The sequence below is a fragment of the Rhipicephalus sanguineus genome, chromosome 4 (genome assembly GCF_013339695.2).
Source record: "Rhipicephalus sanguineus isolate Rsan-2018 chromosome 4, BIME_Rsan_1.4, whole genome shotgun sequence".
Lineage (NCBI taxonomy): Eukaryota > Metazoa > Arthropoda > Arachnida > Ixodida > Ixodidae > Rhipicephalus > Rhipicephalus sanguineus.
In genome coordinates this window covers 209,752,454-209,775,898 of record NC_051179.1, presented here as the reverse complement: position 1 = coordinate 209,775,898, position 23,445 = coordinate 209,752,454, and the positions used below count along the sequence as shown (strand labels likewise).

Here is a 23,445-nt window from a genome sequence, read left to right as displayed (position 1 = left end):
AAGAAGTATTCCCCCGAATCGGCAGTTTTGGTTTCATTTCCAAGGTCCTAGGGCAAGTTTTGTGCGATGGTGTCAATTGACACCGCCAGGGCCGAAAGGGTTAACAAACGTCACTAAGGCTTAATTTTAACAAGGGAGCCAGCCAAGACCAAGGAACTCTCTTATTCTGCGCAGACTGTGGAAAGAGCCTGAAGACTTTGCCTTCAACAAAAGCAAGCTCACCAAACTAGGAAAGTGCTTACCGAGCCGGCAACAGCAGTTTATGAGTAAGATTTTTCTTCCACTGAATCTTTTGGGCTATCGATATTAAACCGACTACTTCCATTGAGAATTTCTAAAGTGCTTGCCAAACAAGACAAGAAAAAAAAAACACAAAAACATGTCCCAGAACAGCACCAACGGAAACTGTTTCTCAACAACATAATATACGAGGGCAATATCAACACCTGATTTTGGGATTTTTTGGCAGAAGGCTGCACACAGGCTTTCTCAGGTTTTCTTTACCACTTAGGTAAAGAAAACATTTAAAATAGGCGTGCTGTGTAAATGGAGTTTCTTCCGCAGTTAGAGTAAGCAATCGTCCTAGAACAGTGGTTCTCAAATAGGGGTCCACAAAGCCATTTTGGGGGTTCACGAAATCTATCCCCGAAAAAAAAAAGCATTTTTTGGACATACACTATCCAGTGATAGCGACCTTTTCCAATTTTTGGTATGCTTCACCACATAACACTTTTGCATTGCAGTGGAGCTGCCCTATGTTTCTCTTTCTCTACGAGATGGTTGTAAAGCTTTTCTTGCAGTTTTCTACAACATATGCACGTGAGCACACTTTTTCTAGGCTTGCATATTTTAAGAGCAACATGGCTAGAAACAGGTTGAATGTGGCTGCAGACCACAGAACTTATTGACAAGCTGTCGAGATCGAATTGGCGTGGCACTTTAGTTTGACCATTCTTTGCCAGGGAGAAATAAAAGGCACCTATTTCACGCTGCATGTGTTAATTTACGACTCCCCCCCCCCCTCTATCTCAACGCAAGGGATCCCAAATGACTTCAACCTGTCCATAAGGGGTCCTCGAAACATCCACAGCTGAGAACCACTGTCCTAAAAGCTGCGTAAGAAGGGCAAAGTATAGAAACTGAGGAAAGAAAAAAAGAAAGCTCATCCACTCAATGGCTGCACAATTCTTAAAGGCCAAATGCAACAAAGTTTGCTTCAGCTGGTTAAAAATGAGTAGTCTGTACCATTGAAGCAAGCGTGCCGAAGATGCAGAGCTGGCAACGGTGAAAATTTACTAGTGGCCTTTCAATAGCACTTGAACACGTGCACCAGACAGTGGGCCAATGTAATGCACCATGTGCAGCCAGCTCAGCGCAACGCCTTATCCACAAGATCATTCACTCAATGTTCTGGGTCACAAGTCACTTTTGTTAAGCAGTAATGGCGAAACCTCTCAATGTTGCTCCTTGTGAATCGGGTTTTGCTGACCATGGTGCTGCTGTCTAATCGAATAGGTATTGCAGCAGATCAGACACACTATATCTGTACCCTATCTCACAAATAACTTGCAGCACTGCCAAAGCTACTAGCATACCTGCCAAGTTTGAAGAAACGGAATCCGGGAGATCTACTCAACGGGGTGGGGGGCATAAAGTATGCCGACCGCGGGGGGTACTGCGATAGCAATTATACGGACACTGTCAGCGGGATTTTGCGGTCGCCACTGATCTGTACAGAGTCCAAACCGATAACATCGCTTACGCATCGTCTGTTTCACGTGCGAGTAAAAGCGCGCTAGCGCTAGAGACGAACGCGGTTGAAGCAGAGATGAAACGACCCGGCCGTCACCGTCGCGCGAAGGGCACATGCGGTAACATCGCTCTGCGTGCGAGGCCTGTCGTCGCTTGCTTACCAGTTATTTCGTCGAGCAAGATTTTGTGTGTACACAAACGCATCTACGAAACATATTAACGGCTGATATAACCTATAACACATTTAGGATGTGGCCAGACGTGGCTAGACAACCTTGCTCATGTGGCCAGACAAAGCACTGCACGCGCGGGGCAAAACTGGATTTCCGGGAGATTTTCCTATGACCCGTACAACCGGGAGAAACGTTCAAAATCCGGGAGTCTCCCGGGTAATCCGGGAGACTTGGCAGGTATGTACTAGGTGTAAGCGAGGCACATGCTTTTGCAGCAGAGCATAGTTGCCGACGTAATTGCCTGGTTGTTGTTGGCAGGGTTGAGACTTTTGGTTTTGCGTCGCACGTGCTACATTCGTGACAGAAGATACCTTAACCCCGCTTCCCACGTACGTCGTGCACCTTTAATTACTGTGTCGGCAACCGCCAGTAGCAGTGATAATGCATCAACACTGCAGCACCCATACAGATGCAACTGCCTGCTTCGATCCAACCTTGCACCTGCCACTTGCCCACCGCCCTTGCATCAATTTCCAGTCTGTACTTGACTTCCTGCCGGTCTGTGCCTCCCGTTATAGTCTAGTTATAAGCAAAGCCCGACACAAGTACGGTCACAAATGATCGTCAACATCGTAGATAACACGCCCAGGAAGACTGGTCTTGTCATGCAAATCAGGGGAGCTATTTTGTACGCGTTCTGTGATAGAACGGAACGGAACGTCACGAGAGGGAGCCACACGGGATTGGTCGAGGCTCGTGTGACTGTCAGACGTGAGAACAGCAAGTGGAAAAGGCAGCGCTGTCAATGATTTTGGCAAAGAACGGGCACAGAACGGACGGGGGCGCCGTTCCACCCAATTGAACGAATACAGAACGGTCTCCGGATGACTTGGATTGGATCGAAACGTAAGTGCTCGGGTCAGAGAATCGAATTAGCCTGCCAATATGCCTCGCTTAATCCAATACCGAGCCGACTGTTTGCGAAAATCGCAACCAGCCCCCCACCACCGAATGTCTCTAAACTTGCGACCCCGCCTAGTGCCCAATGAAGACATTAACATAGATAGATAAATTGTCATCACGCTCTTCAATTTCAAGCTTTGAAAAACAATTCCTGCCAATATTGATGTTCAGCTATAATACTTCTATATTTCTTCATGCATTGAAAACATTTCTGAATTCCTCCAGCTTGCCTTTTGCTTGTTTGCTCCCTCTCGTCCTCTTGTGATGTTTTCTTACGTTCTATCACAGAACGCGAACAAAATAGCTCCACAGAGCACTGAATGAAAGAAGGAGCTTTGCAATACGTCGATTCCAACAGCTGGATCTGCTGCAATATATTTCTCATTTTCAGCATTGAGAATGGCTTTTTTCAATGCATCCACTTTCATTTAAATAGCAAAATTTAGGCCAAAGGTCCCTCCCTACCTACGCCATCTTTATAGTTTCAGCGTGTACTAAGATATTGCCGCAGTTGACCTTTAGAGCTTCGTACAAGTCAGGTGTGTCAGTTCCACTATTTCAGACGACAAGAACGAGCAGACATGAATATAAGCACAAACTAAAAAGAAGCAACAAAAGGAGCAAATGAACCAGGTAAATCTAAACGAGGTTTCAAACATTCAATTTCTCGGAATGTGAGGTTCGGAGCAAACTACCTTAGTCGAAAATAAAACTTGTAAAATCTCATCAGCAATAAAAAACTAACAAGCAAAAGTCAATGAACAAAACTGACACGTTGTATTGAAATTAATATAACAAAGCACACTGATCCCCATAAAATGCTAGCACCTAAATCATTTCAACGTGTAAAAAGCAGCAACAGTATATTTCGGAACACTTGCAAGAAGCAATTTCATTTAGACAGCAAAGCAACGTCAACTTATCGCACTCATGCATTCGAATGGCCGATATGTACAAGGGCCCAGTCACACCAGCGATTGGTAGAGGTCGCACGACCACATGCAACTGGGTCACTTTTGTTAAACCATGAATTGAAGGCACAGCAGCAGAACGACTGAAGACATAGACGCTTAATTTACATCATGATGACGGGGCAAGCAAGGTGAGCAGCATGTATTGAGAGCCAATTTGCCACACACTTGCCAATGCGGTCAATGACTGCTGCCAGTTTCAGATGGTCGTGCATCTCTTTTCAGAGCAAGTGTGAACGAGGCCCAAATCTAAGTAACAACAAAAGCCGGATTGCTTGCGATGGCTGTGACCACTGTGCCAGGAAATAAAGGAAGGCTTCACTGTTCCATCTCTCTGAGCTGCCATCCCAGGCTCTCGACAGAGTGGCCGACACTGTTACCGCTTATCCTTCTAGAGTAAGCTGCCCGGTGAATGAAAGCACACTTTATTGACACGAGCAACAGTGCGAGGCGTAAATAAAAGAAGGAAATAAGAAAAGAGTGCAAACAAGCATTGAAAAAAAAAAAAGAAGAAAACCAATGGGGACAGAGAGAGAGAAAAGGAAAATTTCTGAGATGAGCAGCAAAAAGTGAGGGGTCAAATGGGGACGGGGCAGCCATCATCAAAGCGGTGCTCATCAGAGATGGTGCAACAAAGATCTACACGCACCCCCTTTGACGGCACATTTCCTAACACCTGGCCAATGCACGGGGGAGGGAAGACTCGAGGCAGTGCTGTAGCAGAAAGAGATGGCTGGGAGAGGAAGGGAGACCCGGTTGGGTTGCTAGCAAGAAGGAGAGTGAGAGCAGAGCTGCTTTTGTAGGAGAGCGGGAAAAAAGAAAATAACGGAACCAAAGAGCACATTACAGGGTGTTCCTGAATGCGTGCAACTGTGCAAGCAGTCAACCTGTCCAAAGCAATTGCCATCACTCAAATTACATATGTGAAAGACACTGAGGGATCAGGAGGTTAAAAAAAAAAAAAGACGCTAGGCATGATCAGTCCCTTTGTCCTCACAATCGGTCCTTTTGTCACAAGAGCTGCATACGTGAGGAAGGTGTGGGTCAGCATTTTCTAGGAGCCCGCTGTTCCGCAACCGAGGAGGGTCGGCACTTGTCCCACCCGGTGACCTAGTACCCTCGTGCGGCAGCATGCTGATCGGTACCTCCCTCTCGAGCTGTACCCAATGTTGCCATGCTGGTCTTGTTTTCCCTCGCCTTCCTCCAAAGGTGTCGCTTGGTTGTCTCGTTGTTGCAAGGAAAAAAAAAAAGCCCGGTGCCACCTCCCTTCGCCCGCAAAGGCAGGGTTGCCAGGCTTTCTTTTTTGTCCACCATTTTGAGCACCCGTTCACTGCATCAAGGGAAAGCATGCCAATCAATCAGTGCTACGATGGCACACTTAGAAAAAAAGACTAAGAGAGAGCAAGTTCGTGTTTGTGTGAACCGTTTAAGCCTCAAAACTGCACAACATGAGCACTAACTAGCAGATAAACGTTCCTTATTTTGTTAAGCAGTGAACACCTGTCCTTGACTCTACTGCACTATACTGTGCAAAATCAGTCTGCTGGTTTCTACGCTTTATGGGCATACATGAGCTTACGCCATCTTTGTTGAGTAAACAAACAGACAGCCTTGGTAGGTGCTTGCTGTAGGTGGTGGCCAATCGATTGTGTGCTTATCCCTCACTTTACACCATCAGTCCAGTCCGTGCATGCAATCTCGTACCACATGTAGCCTACTCGTACAAGCATCTTCAATGAGTGAAGGCATAGCACAATCCCAGTTCTGAAGATGGGCATTACACTTGACCTGCCGATTGAACCATGTTGCTTCCCAACATGCTGCATTATTTGTCACTTCTGGCAGGTGGTGATGATAGTGCCGCGTACGTTTCTGATCACTTTTGCTGCATTCGCCCACAAAGGCTGTCGGCAACGCTCAGCGCAAACCACGCCTCATTCTTCGAGAAGCTTCACAAATGTTGTAGATGATTTTGTTAAGATTGCGCGCAAGACGCGAACGCTCGAGCTCATTCTAGAGATTGCGCAACCACCAGCGATATCGCTGGAAAGTTCGATAGCGCCTGTATATAAGCCGACGCGCTTGACTGCTTGTCAGTTGATCGACGGACGACGCCCTGTTTGCCGCTATCATTGTACAGCGTGTATTGCTGTAGTGCTAGTTCTGATTTTCCGGCCACAAGTTCGGCCAAATAAACAGTTTCATCCAGCAAACGCCGACTGCTGTCTTCGTCGACGTCACGACCACGTGACATCTGGTGGAGGTGCTGCTTCTTCCATGATCCGGACGCCCCCGCGAAGCGCTGACCCAAGCCCAAGCCGCGAAGAGGACGGCAGCAAAGGAAACCCGGATCGTCGAACAAGCCGCAGGCAGAAGGGACTGCAGCCAGAGCACGGGCTCCTTCCCGAACAAACCAGGCAGCCCCAGGTCACAACACCCACCGCAGCGACAATGACCGACCCCGTGCAGCCTGCGCCGATCCTGCTCCGGCAGCCCAAGGAGCCGCCAACCTTCCGCGGGTCGTCATTCGAAGACCCGGACACCTGGCTCGAGACTTTCGAAAGGGTCTCAACATTCAACAACTGGGACTCCGAGGACAAGCTGCGTCACGTTTACTTTTACCTTGAAGACGCAGCAAGGACCTGGTTCGAGAATCGGGAGTCCACTCTTCAAACTTGGGACGCCTTTCGAAGCGCTTTCCTGCAGACGTTTGCATGCGTCGTTCGAAAGGAAAGGGCCGCAACCTTGCTGGAGACACGGGTTCAGCTCCCGAACGAGAGCGTGACCATCTTCGCGGAAGAAATGACCCGGCTGTTCCGCCACGCTGACCCCAATATGCCTGAAGAGAAGAAGGTTCGTTTCCTCATGCGAGGAGTAAAAGAACAGCTCTTCGCTGGACTTATGAGGAATCCACCGAATACCGTCCAGGAATTCGTCTCAGAAGCCACGACCATCGAGAAGACGCTCGAAATGCGCACCCGCCAATATAATCGCCGATCAATCCAAGACAGCCCCGCTGTTCATGCGCTCGGCTCCGACGACCTGCGCGAAACAATCCGAGCGATCGTGCGAGAGGAACTGCGCAAGCTGTTGCCCTCACCCCAGCCTCAAGTGGACTCCATCGCAGACGTCGTTCGAGAAGAAATCCAGCAATCGCTGGGCACCCTTGAACCGCCACAGCCTCAGCCGCAAGCCTTGAGCTACGCCACTGCCGCCCGACGCTACGCTCCCCCGCCGCGCCCGTGTCAAGACACCGCATCGACGCAGTTCCGTCGCCAGACACCGCCGCAATCATCGACGCCCTACCGCCCACCTGGCGGCCAGCACTACACCCCAAGGAAGACCGACGTTTGGCGCGCCCCTGACAACCGCCCGCTCTGCTACCACTGCGGGGAGGCCGGCCACACGTACCGCCGCTGCCAGTACCGACAGATGGGACTACGCGGATTCACTATCAACGCGCCGCGCCCGCAGCCAGGCGAACGGCCGCGCGACATCAACGACTACCTCACCGGAACACAGTGGCAAGAACGACGACCTTCCCGCTCGCCGTCGCCCGGCCGCTACATGTCACCGCACCGCCGGCAGTACACTGGCCCAAACCGGGGTCGGTCGCCTAGCCCGTATCCGGAAAACTAAGGGCAGCAACCGATGGAGGTGCGGTTGCTGAACGACGAAACGTTGAAGATCCTCCGCCGTCGACGACGCCGCCGCGACGAAGTTCCGAGCCCCCGCCGCACGCCGAACGACGTCCTGACGATGAAACTTTGCGACCCGTGGAAGCAGACCTGACGATGCAACGCGGAAGCAGCGGTGCAAACCGACGTAGCCGTGACCCGACGCCGCGACGTACACGCAACGCAAGACGGCGGACTAGCGACCTCGACGTACTATTCGACGGACACAACGTTACCGCTCTCGTCGACACTGGGGCCGACTATTCCGTCGTCAGTGGGTCATTCGCCGCGAAGTTGAAGAAAGTTAGGACTGCTTGGGAAGGTCCTGAAATCCGCACCGCTGGAGGTCATTTGATAACGCCGGCTGGAGTCTGCACAGCAAGAGTCAGCATCAGTGACCGAACCTATCCTGCGAGCTTTCTTATCCTGCAGCACTGTTCCAGGGACGTGATACTTGGGATGGACTTCCTAAGTGAACACGGTGCCGTAATAGACCTGAGATCTGAGTCAATAACACTAACCTCAGAAAAAGCGCTGCCGCCACACACGACGCCAGGAAAGCCAGTATTGAATGTGATAGAAGAGCACGTCACCATTGCGCCTCTCTCCAGCGTCATTATTTCCGTCGGCACCGAAGAACACGCAGACCTTGAAGGTGTCATCGAGGGCGATCAGCACCTACTTCTCAACCGTCAGATTTGCGTCGCAAGAGGCATAGCCGAGCTGCGTGATGGCAAAGCAAAGGTAGTGCTGACAAATTTCAGCCACGAATATAGGCACCTCAACATTGGTACGACGGTCGCCTACATCCTAGAATTCGTGGAATCCAGCAATGCTCTCGCCCTCTTCGATGGTACCGAACCTGCTTCGACGAATCGACGAAACCAACCAGATTTCGACGTCAACCCGAGCCTCCCGAAGCACGAGCAAGACCAGCTAAAAACCCTGCTCCTGCAATTCAAGGACTGCTTCTCGTCGTCGTCAAGAATTCGACAGACCCCAGTCGCGAAACATCGCATCATAACAGAAGAAAGTGCCCGACCAATCCGTCAGAGCCTGTACAGAGTTTCGACTCGAGCACGCGAGGCCGTCAAGAAACAGGTCGACGAAATGCTACGCGACGACATCATCCAGCCGTCCAAGAGTCCGTGGGCGTCACCTGTGGTGTTAGTGAGGAAGAAGGATGGAACCCTACGTTTTTGCGTCGACTATCGTCGCCTGAACAAGGTCACGAAGAAGGACGTGTACCCTCTTCCACGAATAGACGACGCCCTAGATCGACTCCACAACGCCAAGTACTTTTCGTCGATGGACCTCAAGACCGGCTACTGGCAAATCGAAGTCGACGAGAGAGACCGAGAAAAGACTGCCTTCATAACACCAGACGGCCTGTTCGAGTTCAAGGTCATGCCCTTTGGTCTTTGCTCGGCGCCCGCGACTTTCCAACGCGTTATGGATACAGTACTGGCCGGCTTGAAGTGGCAGACGTGCCTTGTGTACTTGGACGACGTCGTCGTGTTTTCCTCAAATTTCGACGAACACCTTCGACGCCTTGAAGCTGTACTTCAAGCAATCAAGACCTCCGGACTCAACCTGAAGCCTGAAAAGTGCCGCTTCGCGTACGAGGAGCTCTTCTTTTTGGGTCACGTGATCAGCAAGAATGGTGTTCGCCCGGACCCGCGGAAAACAGCTGCGATCGCTGCCTTCCCGCCACCCACCGATAAGAAGGCCGTACGCCGTTTTCTCGGCTTGTGCGCCTACTACAGACGCTTCGTCAAGGAATTTTCACGAATAGCCCAGCCACTAACGCACCTGACGAAGACCGACGTGCCATTCAAGTGGGAAACGGCGGAAATCGAGGCATTTGAAGAACTTAAACGACGCCTTCAGATGCCTCCAATATTAGCGCATTTCGACGAAGACGCCGATACGGAAATCCACACCGACGCAAGCAGCCTAGGACTCGGCGCCGTCCTCGTGCAGAAGACTGACGGGCTCGAGAGGGTCATCAGTTATGCTAGCCGGTCGCTATCAAAGGCAGAAATCAACTATTCCACAACGGAAAAGGAGTGCCTGGCCATCATCTGGGCTACATCGAAGTTTCGCCCCTACCTCTACGGCCGGCCCTTCAAAGTTGTGAGCGACTACCACGCCTTGTGTTGGCTAGCTAACTTGAAGGACCCTTCCGGTCGCCTTGCACGGTGGAGCCTACGACTGCAAGAATTTGACATTCACGTCGTTTACAAGTCCGGAACAAAACACTCTGACGCCGACTGCCTGTCTCGTGCCCCCGTGGACCCGCCGCCGCAAGACGACCAGGATGATGACTGCTTCTTGGGAACCATAAGTGCCGACGACTTCGCTGAACAACAGCGATCCGACCCGGAACTCAGAGGCCTCATGGAATACCTCGAGGGCAAGAACGCCGTCGTTCCGAAAGTGTTCAAGCGAGCACTGGCGTCGTTTTTCTTACGCAACGGCGTTCTCCAAAAGAAGAACTTCTCGCCACGTCGAGCCAAGTACCTTCTCGTGGTGCCTCAAGAATTGCGACCAGAAGTCCTCGAGGCCCTGCACGACGACCCGACAGCAGGACACCTCGGTGTTTCCCGAACGCTGGCAAGAGTACAGGGAAAGTACTACTGGCCGCGCCTTGCCGCCGACGTCACTCGCTACGTAAGGACATGCCGAGACTGTCAGCGACGCAAGACACCGCCAACAAGACCAGCGGGCTTTCTTCAGCCGATCGAGCCACCTCGGCGACCGTTCCAGCAGATCGGGATGGACCTCCTGGGGCCGTTCCCAACGTCGACTAGCGGTAATAAGTGGATCGTCGTAGCTACCGACTACCTGACCCGCTACGCCGAAACAAGGGCCCTACCTAGAGGCAGTGCTGCCGAGGTAGCGAAGTTCTTTGTTGAAGACATCGTTCTGCGTCATGGCGCCCCAGAGGTCGTCATCACCGACAGAGGTACGGCGTTTACAGCGGAGCTAACTCAGGCGATCTTGAGGTACAGCCAGACAAGCCACCGCCGGACCACTGCCTACCACCCTCACACCAATGGCCTCACCGAGCGGCTAAATAAGACCATCGCCGACATGCTGGCCATGTACGTTGACGTCGAGCACAAGACGTGGGATGCCATCCTTCCGTACGTGACCTTCGCATACAACATGGCCGTCCAAGATACGACGCAGATGACGCCGTACAAGTTGGTCTACGGAAGGAGCCCGGCGACGACACTCGACGCCATGCTACCGAACGTCACCGACGAAGAAAACCTCGACGCCGCCGCTTACTTACAACGTGCCGAAGAAGCTCGACAGCTCGCCCGCCTGCGCATCAAGACCCAGCAGCACACCGACAGCCGTCGCTACAATCTTCGACGACGCTTCGTGGAGTACCAGCCTGGCGACCGTGTCTGGGTTTGGACGCCAATACGACGACGTGGAGTGAGCGAGAAGCTTCTTCGACGATACTTCGGACCGTACAAGGTACTTCGACGTCTCGGCGCACTCGACTACGAGGTTGTCCCCGACGGCATCACGAACTCTCAGAGGCGCCGAGCTCGACCCGAGGTCGTGCATGTGGTGCACCTTAAACCGTACTATGCTCGTTAACGCACCTAAGGACTCTAATGTTTGTCTGCTTAGTTTTCGTTAAGTATTGCATGTATTCATGTTCTGTTTTTAAGCATCGGGACGATGCTTTTTCAGAGGGGGGCATTGCCACGTACGTTTCTGATCACTTTTGCTGCATTCGCCCACAAAGGCTGTCGGCAACGCTCAGCGCAAACCGCGCCTCATTCTTCGAGAAGCTTCACGATTGTTGTAGATGATTTTGTTAAGATTGCGCGCAAGACGCGAACGCTCGAGCTCATTCTAGAGATTGCGCAACCACCAGCGATATCGCTGGAAAGTTCGATAGCGCCTGTATATAAGCCGACGCGCTTGACCGCTTGTCAGTTGATCGACGGACAACGCCCTGTTCGCCGCTATCATTGTACAGCGTGTATTGCTGTAGTGCTAGTTCTGATTTTCCGGCCACAAGTTCGGCCAAATAAACAGTTTCATCCTGCAAACGCCGACTGCTGTCTTCGTCGACGTCATGACCACGTGACAATAGTACATGATTGCTGGGGTTTCACATGCCAAAACCACAGTACAATTATGAAGGATGCCTAGTGGGGGACTCTGGATTACTTCAACCACCTGGGGTTCTTTAACGTGCGCCTAAGAGGAGACTGGCAATACTGATCTCCCGTCACATCTGCCATCAGTTGGGCCATGTCTCCGGCACTCCCGTTGTGAAGTGCATGTTTTTGAGTTTTTCAGTTTTGGTGGTTTTGGTCATCGAAAAACGTTGCTGTGATTCCAGGGTATTACGAAAAAACAAAGAAGCATTACGAAATGTGGGGAAACGTAAAGAACATAGCCGCAAGCATAGGTCAACACGTTCCCTAATGAGTTGACTCACTCAGACTCGCATCTAACCGCGAGTCTGAGTTTGGGTGAGTCCAAGTCAATGGAGTTCGAGTGAGTCTGGTTGAGAAAATATTTAGCGAGTCTGTCTGAGTCTGGTTGAGGAAAATTTTGGAGAGTGAGTCCGAGTGAGCCCTAAGCGCAAAATACTATACAGTAAAACCTCGGTGATACGATCACGGCTCGTACGAATTTCGGGGTGATACGAATTTTTCTGTCGTCCCGGCCAAGGCCCATTAGCCTGCAATGTATTGGAGTTCGGTTGTTGCGAACCGATTTTCACCCCGCGACGTTTGATACGAACGTACGCTAGCGCACAGGTACGAACAGGCGCTGCCCGCGCTGTCGCGGAAGACGCCACAGTCCTGCGCTGTCGCGGGCATGCGCGCTTCGCGACCATCAACGGTACGTCTTGCCTCCGAGACTGTGCGCCCGAATCTTGGACGCCGTTATGTGCCTTCGCGTTTAGATTACATATGGCGCTGACGACGCGTTTCTTTTTTTTTTCAACGCGTTCACGCGTGCTGCTGTGCTCGAGGCAGCAGAGGTAACACGTGCTGCTTTGTACTGCGTTAACACGTGCCTGCCACGTCGATGCAAGCAATGTCCTCGCAATCAGACGTTCTGTGAAACAAGACTGAAACTTGGGCTGCGGGAACATCATGAAGTCCATGAAAGGTGGTCGCAGACTCCTAGAGACGAAGCGAACGGTCTTGGCGAAGGAGCTAGGCCTCGCAGCGTACGCGCACGCCTGCCAACACTCCGATTTGCACGGCAGACTCCCGAATTTTGAGCAAACCTACCGATTGTGTGGGCACTGCCGTAAATCTCCCGAACAGCTCCCGCAACACCACCGCGATAAGAAAATAACAGCAACAAAGGACAGCGCTTCTAAAATTTTCTGGCCTTCATCTATCGCGTGGAAAGCACTTAAGTTACTTTTGCCGCGGTACTCTATTGACATGCAGGAAAGCGTAGCACGATTAGGAAGGGGTTACTAGCGGTGAGGCGTCACAACACATCTTGTTCATTAATTACGCACGCGCGCACGCACCGCATGATTACGAGTACAAGTATGATTGTTGATGTCTAAAAAGTTTACTGGCAATCATTCAGAGCTGTTGATAACGTCGCTGGGGCCCTGAGAAACGCTAAATCAAAACGTATGCCAACTTTCTTTTCTCGCATACTAATTTTCCACGTTTTCTGGTGATACGAATTTCTGATGATACGAATATTTTTGGTAACCCCGCGAGATTCGTATCACCGAGGTTTTACTGTATATTTGTTGAGCGAGTCTGTGTGCACTCCACATTTTTTTGCTGACCTATGGTCCTATGTACTCAACTTAAGCATTACTATAAGCCTTATGTCGGCTCACATTTATACTTAGGTCTCTCACACATACTTCAACGCACCAGAGTTCAGACGCCAGCTCAATATTTATTTATCAGAGGCATGAGTTACAGAGGTGGGCCACGGGGTTCTTTGACCTCCCTCTCGCAAACTCTGTCACGGGAAGTTCTTGATAAAAATGTCCCGTGTGAGTAATCTGTTTAAATAAAAATGTCCTTACTGGATTGCAACCACTGATAAATCGTATTTGAAAGTATGAGACCAAAAGGCACTATGTATAAAGAAGATGACTCTTAAGGGCTCATTCACTTTGTTAGACACAATATTAATGAGAACTAACAGATAACAATGCCAAGGAAAGTATAGGGGATGCTATTTGTAGTAATTAGGGCATAAATGTGAAGAAAGTGAAGTGAACGAAAAGATAACTTGCTGCTGGTAGGGACTGAACCTGCGACCTTCGAATGACGCGTCCGGTGCTCTAGCACTGAGCTACAGCAGCGATCATCCTCCAGTCCACCTTATGGGATATATATATGTGCATTTAAACCTAGGAGTGTTAGTCAACGCCAATCGCAGCCATGGCAGCGAGTGTGGAACTCACTTTTTCTGCCTGTTGGTGCCACAAAGCATGTGATATTTTTACGAGCTGGCAGCTGACCAATAATCCAGAATAAAGGCAGAAAAAGTGTTCCACACTCACCGCCATGGCTGCGATCAGTACTGACTAACACTCCTAGGTTTAAATGCACACATATACCCCATAAGGTGGACGGGAAGATGACTGCCACCGTAGCACAGTGGTAGAGCATCGGACGCGTTCTTCGAAGTTCGCAGGTTCGGTCCCTGCAGGTGGCAGGTTATCTTTTCGTCCACTTCACTTTCTTCACATTTATATCCCAATTACTACAAATAGCATCCCCTATATCACAACAAAAATGATTTTTTTGTCGCTTTACGGTGATGCAATAAAATTTGAGACAATTTGTATCTTAAATAGAATCATCTGAAGAATTTAATTCAGCAATAAAAAAAATACACATTTTTGGAGTGCACTTCCCCCCAAAAATTTGACCTCAAAGGTTAAGGAGCTGTAGCTGCAACGACACCTATGTGACCCCATGAAGCCTTGGAAACAGCAGCAAGAATTCGCCCGATAATAACTATTCATAGCAGGCTTTTTTAGCCATTTCTGTTGATCGGCTCGGCATAAATGCATTCTTATTTGTACAGATGGGAAGGCATACAGTAAAAGCTCGTTAACTTGGATTTCTAGGGACAGGAAAATACGTCAGAATTAACCAAATGTCTGAATTATCGAATGGTCGAAATAAACACAATAAATGCAAGTTTTTTCAACATCCTTTACCTTACAAAGTAAGTGCGGATGCTTGTCTGTTTTCGAGCAGAAATTCGCGCGAACAAAATTTTTCTGAGCCCTTCAAGGTGCTCAGCAGCTCACATGCCGTCTGCAATGCCAAAACAAAATTCTTCAAAAACGACAATGGCCTCCGCGGCTTGCAAAATTTCTACTTTGGTGGTGAAGTCCTCGGCCTCGTACTTTGGCCGCTTCGCCGGCATTGCCATCGGCGGAGAGTGCGGTCACACGAGAACTCAGCACAAAAGCACCAGCAACAATCAAGCTGAATTATAACTTTCAGCTCCAGTGTTACCTGTATTAAAGGCAACTTAGGATGGAAACTTCTTGAGCAGCGCAGAAAATTCTTGCGATTAAAGTTTTTCCATTCGATCTTTTGTAATGAAATTCGCATCAACAAGAGTTTATACATGATGAGACCATACTACGTGTCACATAGAAATGATCATTCAAAAAAAATCCGCGAGATCGGCTGTCGTACCGGTGTCTTCGCTAACTCTTTTTTTCCTTTCACTACTCGTGAATGGAATAAGTTGGATGCGTGTGTTGTTGATCTTCCAGCCGACGCTTTTTGTTCATCACTACAAGATGTGTGCTTTTCATGAATACGCAGGCATTTCTGCGCAAATGTGTGCCATTTTTTTACTGTAAAACTGTGTTGTTTTTCCTTTCTAACCCCCCTTACAATAATGCCCACTTGGGCGATGCAGGTTTCACTAATAAATAAATAAATAAAATGAAGGAGCCGTACTGAATCGTTCCTCGATAAAACGGCGTTCAACGATGCAGCACACCAATGGGAACAAAGCAACAAAATGGCACCGCCAAACCCACACGCGAAGAAAAGGTGTTCAACCAGTTTCAAGTGAAGCCAAGTCGATAATTTATGTCCATGGCGTCTGCGTTTGAGCTTCACTTTTGTTCCGAATTGTTCTTTTTTCGTTTTCTAGCCTCGCCAGCGGCCCCAAAGTTGCTGAATTATCCGATTTGCGGTCAAATCTGTCCGAAATAAGGAGTGCCCAGTCTCAGAGTGATGTGTATATTTACAAAAACCAGATGATATGTCCGAATTAACCGATTTTCCGAATCAACGACCTTTTACTGAATTTGCCCAACTGGGCCACCCATATGGCCGCTGGGAGCTGTTGCTCCCGCACGGCCTCCATGGCTCGCTGGATAGCTCAGAGTTGGTCTGAGAGTTCTGAACTGAGCAGCACCAAGGCACCTCTCGCGTTAATATTCTCATTTGACAGTGGAACTCACTGGCTTGGGGCAGCAGAACGCCTTACTTCCAAAACTTTGATCGCGATGCCTAACAACAACGTTATTGCAATGAGCGATGAACTTCCAATGGAAAAACACAAATCATTTTATTTACATTTAGCTCGAAAAGAAATTTGTGATAAGAGATAGCACCCTTAAGGGATGATGCGATCGCTTTGCACCGCATTTCAGTCAGCTGCACATGGAAGTATTCTTTCACTCCATCGATTCTGTCAATCAATCACCTGCTGCAAAGTCAGCCTGACTGCATGCGACTGACTCATTTTCTTGCTCACTGTCGTCTGACGACAGCTTAGAACGGCCTTCGATCGTCGCTCTCACCTCCTCACCCGTCAGCTGCTAGTTACCGACGAGGCCATTGTCGAATGTGACTAAGTCGGAAAAGCTCTCTGCTCCGAATGCCTCCCTGACTTGAGGACACACCGATGGGTCTGACGTTTCGTTTATCTAGGAAGGCTGTAAATCAACCTTCCTGAAAAAGTTTTTGATTACCTCACTTTTCACTTGTTGCCAAATGCTCACCAACACTTCGACAGGAAATCTGACATCTATATTTGACTCCCAGGTATTGTGCATGTCGAACAGCAGCCGTTCGACAAGGCGAGTACCGTTAAGGTCCCTGTATTTATAAAGGTAGCAACAACTACACGTGCGCCCTCTCGAGGGGTCCAAGGAGCAGCGATAGCAGACGACGCGCCGCTCGCTCCCGTGCATATTGCGGGTGCCTGAAACCGAACTCGGTGCTCGCTTGAACCGTTAAATCATTAACATTTGTGGGCGAAGATGTTCATCCATTATCAAACTACAGGGACAATAACTTCAACGAGCACGGAGCACGTTAAACGTTGAAATAAAACGTGTGCCTTTCCGAAGGAGGTTCCGAGCGAGTTCCCCACAGCAGCTGTCATGCAGCGCATTTATGTTTTTTTTTCTTTCCATATTTTGACATTCAGCGTAACTTGAAGTGCAGGCGGTATTTGGGTGAGCTAAAAGTGCTTGTTTTCTAGTTCGAATTAAATAGGCAGGTGGTGAGCGTACTGCTACTCTTGGAAACTTCATCGCGCACCTAACGCTCTTGTAGTGCGTAGCGCAAAATACGCGCTATTATCAGCGTTCGGAAGTCTTCCCAACGCTAAACGGTACTTTTAACTACCGTATTTACTCGAATCTAACGCGCACCTTTTTTCCGGGAAAACGGGTCCAAAAATCGCATGCGCGTTAGAATCGAGTACCGAAAAAAAAGAAAGAAACTCGGTTATCGTATTGCCATCGACATTTCAAAATGGCCACCTCCTACGCGCCTTGGCCATTTCTGCTATTTTTTCAGTTCGTACGTGTGCTGAGGAGATTGTCATCCCGTTCTGCGTTCGCATCGACGGCATGGAAGTGCAGACTCCAAATACTCGACTAGTGTACCACGATGCCGCATTTAAGAGAATAGTTATTACATGTGCAGAGAGACGGACGGAAATCGGGCCGCATCGCGGTCGTTCGGAGTTCCCGAAACGTGCGCGCGAGACTGGCACAAACAGAAGCAGATTTTTTACAGCAAAGCTTCACGAAAAAGTTTCTGTGGACAAAAGCAGGGCCGGTTCCCCGAAATCGAAGAGTGTTGACAGCGACGAGGACTGATCCATTACGCGACTCGTATCGCCGCCGTAGTGGTGACAGTTTTAGCGGCAAGGCCCGCTTTTTGACTTTGTGTTTTACTTTTTTGAAACTTTAGTTCTTTAAAACCCAAATACTTGTTCTTCTGATTGTGCGAAGTTTGACTCCTACGGACTTTTTTTGTTCTTTTCTGTCACGAAAAATGGGTGCGCGTTACAATCGATGTTTTTTTTTTTTTTTGGTCGCGGAAAACGGGTGCGCGTTACAATCGAGGGCGCGGTAGAATCGAGTAAATACGGTAAGCTTATTTTGTTTGTACACTAAGGAGAAGGGGGCATATTCCACAAATCCAGTTGCACTGCATTTGAGAAATATCAGCGACTTGACTACCTTTCCAGATATAGGAAGTATATCATGCCCACTAGTGTCGGTGCGGCATAATATGGTTTCAGTTGTTTCCTCCCAGTGTCTTGCAGTATTATTTATTCTAACTTGTCAAATGCATTGTGGTCATCTGGGGAAAACATCACGCGGAATGCTTCAACGAAGAAGCCTTAATCGATCTTGCACACGGCAGTGCAGCGAAACACGGCAATGTGTGACAAAAACTAATCCCAAACGGTCACTTCTCTGTGAGCTTGTAGTGTTGAAGCCACACCGCTGAGAAAAACAAATGCAGCTGTATTGTGTTCCGAGCTATTCAATGTTAGAGATACGGGGTGTGACTCTGCATTGACTACTCGCACAAATCTATGGCATAATGGCATAAAGAACGCCGAAGCAATAACAGCGTTGCTGAGATGGTGTTCATGCATATGCATCGACGAAAGCACGCCGGCCCGGCGTGCTTTTTGCTTGAAACTATAACAATTACAAGATCACTTACTTCGTATAGCCGGGTGTTTTATGCGGGCACAAATTTCTTGCGACTGATTTTGTTGAGCCATACCTTCCATCAGCATATATTTTTGTCACCACGAGGAACAAAAAAAAAAGCTTTTCTTTCGTCCTCCGAGCGGTGAGGCAACCGAAGGCATAGAGACCCGACATACTAGCACGTCACGCTCCAAACATTAAATTAAAACGCAGAATTCCTGCGTCCACTCAACTTCAGGTACATAAACAGTTCTAGTTTGCAACAACAATGCGACAGAGGCGCGTGAAGTACTCTCTACTTGCTAAAATCACCCAACTACACGCTTGAAAACACTGCAGTGATCCGTACCTATCGCCGGCGCAGAACTGCCGCCGCTGGACCCTTTGGGCGGGGCGCGTAGGCGAAAAGGTCACGTGCCGCCAACCGGCCTATCGCAGGATGCGGCGGCTGGATCAAGACCTTTCGCTACTTTTGAAAGATAGAGGGACTTTAAGTACCGTAGGTGGCCTCAACGGAGTGCACGGCTCCTTGGTCAATCGGCTGAAGCACTGAGGTCGCGTTTGGAGGAAAGTAGGCCAGCTCAACTGCTTCGAGCTGCGGTGGCTTATTGTGGCTGGAGCAGCTGTCCAAAAAGAGCAGCACCTTCCTCTTCTGCTTTATCATTCCTTTGTCGAACTGCAGTAGCCAGGTGTTGAAGATGTCTTTTGTCATCCATGCCTTCGCGTTTGCAGTCCACTCCTTTACGTGCCGCAAGGCTGCTTGGATTTTCCAATCACCAACAGTTCTCATTTCTCTGTGCAGTTCATGTTGCAACAAAACAACACGGTCAAACGTTCGTTGGCCATGACAGTGGCTGCTGGAAACGATTATTCGGCAGCAACGTTCCGCACCACGGAAAACTGTGGTCGTATGATACGTTTTGTATTCAAACTCTCATTCAGGTATGCAAAAAGGGCTCTCTCGTGCACTCGTGAAGCGCGAAGTGGCAGATAGCCGCCGCGCGGTGACGGCAGCTTCTCCGCAGTGCCTTTCCCCCTTCCGCGCTTTCTCTGCTTCGCACAATTCTCCCCTCCGCGTCTCTTCCGAAGTGCTTGATCGTCCCCTCTGTGTCTTCTCCGAATTGCTAAATCGCCGCTGTCAACCACACACCGACCCGAAGGCAGGCAGCGACGCTGGCCGTCAAAATTTTCAAACGGCTTGCCGCGGAAACGCACATGCTGCCGCCGCATCGCCACCGCTGCACAACACGCCGCGACCCGTAACCATAGCAACGCCGCCATATTGCCCAGTGAATATGGCCAATAATTTCCCCCACACTTTTCTCCCAGAGCGCATTCGTTTTTGGGTAGCTCCGCCTGGTGCAATTCCAGTCGGTGTTCGTATTTCTCTGGCTGGGCAATTCTGCCTACCAGCGGGTCGTCAGAAGCTGCCAGAAAATATTTGTTCTGGAAGATATCTCGGAGGTTTCTGGTTATCAGACGCCAAAACGAGACGATGCGCGCTCGCCGCCATCTTTGTGAGGACTCGACAGATCGCAGTGCGGGCCCTTAAGGACTTTACCTTCGGTTGCAATTACGCCGGACGTTATCTTTTAAAGCCCGTTCCGCCGTGCGAGATGGTGCGATTACGAGTGACGGCAAACATACCAGCGCATGTCTCAAGTTAAGACAGAACGCAAACTGATGAGCGCGAGTGTGCGACGTAGTATGCGATAGCGGCGAACAGCTGTCGCTTTCGGGGACGCTTACCATTTTCGCGAGATTTTGAATATCATGTTGTACTGCGATTTTTACGTGCACTGCAAAGAGTTGAGCTTGTTAAGCCTTTAGCGGGGCGGCAGTTTTCTTTACGGACGGGGCAAGTCACGCGTGATCTTGCGAACGTACGTGATCCTATCCCAAATGCGTATGCTCGAGAATATCACTTCTGCTCTTTGGCAAACCTAGCCCCATATTTCCAAGCGGCAATGCAGAAAGAACCGACGCTCATGCGGCGCTAAGTTTCGTCTGCTGACAAGGTGGTAGTGTTTCTTTACGTTTACGCTGGTTGTCCCAGAGCTCGATTTTGCAATATTCGGGTTGTCTCGGGCTTTCAATACACCTGACTCCGAAGTTACTTTCGTTCAGGATCGGAACTAGCTGGCTGACCTATGGCTGCCAGCGAGATGCCAGGAGTTCGAAAATCGAAGAGTCCCTCCATGTTTTTTGAGGAATAAATGTTTTTTTGCCCTTGCACCTCAATATGGGCTTGTCAGCCTCAATTTGTTACTGGATTCTGATCGTACGTTTTCCCGGAAACGCATCTACGAGGTTCTACTGCAATCTGTTCGCCAAAATATCGCGAGATTGGGCATCGTGCAGCCACATTCAAAGTGCGGACTTAACGTCTGGATGCGTTGCCTCATGGAGCTTGAAGTGCTTGGGATTGGCTTCGCCTGACACTTGGTTGCCAGTGGTACCCTTGTTCACAATTGAACTCGCGGTCTGCTTGGACAGTCCCATTGTTTTTGCTATGTCCGCCCGTTTTGCAATGCATGCGACCGCATTTGCTATTTTTAGATCATCGCCGAGTGAAATTTCCTTCTGCCTTCTGGAGGCCATTGCCTCCGAATTTGTGGACAGACAACTGTCTAGCACGCGTGACCAATGTGACTGGCTTGGCTGGAGGCTGGGCTTGGCCAGAGACCACCAATGTTGCCAACTGCAACCAAAACCGCAATTTCAAGTCACCGTGGCTTGAGCGCGCAGAGAGCGGAGTGTCAAGTCCGTTGTCAGTCCACGTCAAAATGTCAAAAGTACGCTTTATGCAACCAATTTCGAAAAAAAAGTGCCGCTAAACCGTTGGATCGCGGTCCGTTAAAGGGACACTAAAGGCAAATATTAAGTCGAGGTTGATTGTTGAAATAGTGATCCAGGAACCTCGTAGTGCTACATTTATGCCCAGGAAGTGCTTATTTTGAAATAAAATCACGTTTTAGTGGTCTGCATCGCGTTAGTGTGCACTTCAAATCACCCACCTGAAAGCGGTCTTTGTCATGTCACTGTTGCCGTGCCCAATGTTGCCCGCCTTTACTGCGCGGCAGCGTGCACCATTCGGGCATCCGGCAACATCACATGCATGCGGTATTTTGTCAAACTTTCTGTCGGAGCGACTTTCACGAGCGTGCAAAACTTACGCGGCAGTACGCGATACTGAAAATACCACCAAGACGCGACCACGTGAGCGAAGCAGGGTGCTGGGCGAAGCGCAGTTTGGTGAAAACGGAACTTTTGAACCACAGCGCGCCGTCCCTCATGGCCACGCCAAAGAGGTTCCTTTTTCTATGAATCAAACAGAAACGAACAAGCTGCATTTTATTACGTCTCTTGATGCACTGAAGTTTCTTTTTTATTGCAGCTAGTTTGATTACGAGTGATTAATTGTATTCAGACTCTCCCACGTCGTCGGTATCACTTCCAAAATGTGCCACTCGTAGCGCTCATCGTGTGATACATTTGGCTTAATTTTTCGGTAAGTAGGGCACAGCTGTTGATAATACTGCCGTTTTAGACGTAATACATTGAGCTTTCACTCTTGACATAAATTGCTATTTGCCTTTAGTGTCCCTTTAAAAGTGAAATTTGCACCGTTAATTTAATACACAGACCAAACTTAGGTTGAATAATAGTCCCGCTGTATCTGAAAGTCTGTTGTACGGAGGTCTGTTACAATGAGCTTAGACTTACCAACTAGCAACAAGGTTTACCAAGTTACCTTGCCAATAAACCTGCAAGCTCTGTGCAGTGTCGAAAATGCAGACTTCGCTCAAGCGTGCACGTGAAAATGTAGACCGTTCGTTTCAGTATCAAAATGACAATCTTTGCAGCCTTTCATGAAGCATCAACATGTATTCTTTAGTGCAAAATTTTGCATGGAGCTCCTTTTTACCGGAAATTGGGTTTGTTTTTTTGATGCGGTACAAAATTTCGCTGCAGGTGGCCTGGCTAGCACTGCTGCCGAAATAAGCAAGTGATGCAAGAGGCTCACTCACCTGTCCCCGCTGTGGTGCTGATGGCTTGGCCCCTCCCGCTGCAATGCCACCATAGGGGAACTTTTTCTTGTCGGCTGGCTTCAGAATCTGCAAGATGGGCAGCACAGGCAGCTGTGAGAGTTGCCACACGACAGATTCATCACTGCACGACTGTCTCCACAGCAGTGGTCTCACAGCAGGCCTACACTTCCTGCCAGTGGCCTTTGAACCTTAACAGTAAGTGTTAGAGGTTTTACCTCCCAAAACCATGATATACAGTAGACTCTCAGTAAACGGAAATCTCTTAAACGGAACTGCTGCTTAAATGGAACAAGTGCTTCTGACAAAATTGGTTTCGTACTTGTATTCTGCACCCTTGTTCATCTCAGTAAATGGAACTCCTGTTAAATGGAACATATCTTCCTGGTCCCTTCAGGTTCCGTTTAATGAGAGTCTACTGTAATTATCAGGGAAGCCATAATGCAAGGATCTGGAAATTTTGACCACCCGGGGTTCTTTAACATGCATCAAAACCTAAGTACACGGGCCTCTAGCATTCCGCCTCCATCGAACTGCGGCCGCTGTGGCCGGGATTCAATCCCGTGACTTTGGGCCGGGAGTCGAGCACCATATTACTCCCCCGCTTCGCCTTTGAATCTCGACAAAGGGTGCCTGCCACGTGAGTGCCATGTTTTCATGCATAGTCACATCGGCACTCGAAATGGGCATAAACCCGGTTCCTTCATTTTTGGAATTATATTTGTCATACACACAGTAGAAGCTGCTAATATGTTTGTTATGAAGCAAGATGAGTAAACTTCATCTCATACATTTTTTTTCTTGTTTGCACAGACTGCATTGGACTTTGGTGGTCCAACTTGTGAATTTGGATTGTTCACTCATAGCTTGTTTCAAGAC

The 23,445-nt window shown here is 49.2% G+C and overlaps 1 protein-coding gene across 1 annotated transcript in view; it reads right to left on the bottom strand.

Annotated features, from left to right (window-relative positions):
* Positions 1-1,615: 1,615 nt before the first annotated feature.
* Positions 1,616-23,445, bottom strand: part of LOC119391082 (serine/threonine-protein phosphatase alpha-2 isoform) — a 61,002-nt gene continuing 39,172 nt past the window's right edge. The window contains exons 6-7 of the mRNA XM_037658765.2: positions 22,549-22,635; positions 1,616-5,189 (exon numbers count right to left, since the gene is read on the bottom strand). Of these exons, the coding sequence (XP_037514693.1) occupies positions 5,187-5,189; positions 22,549-22,635 (90 nt within the window). The 3' untranslated portion in view covers positions 1,616-5,186. The remainder of the gene's footprint in view (positions 5,190-22,548; positions 22,636-23,445) is intronic.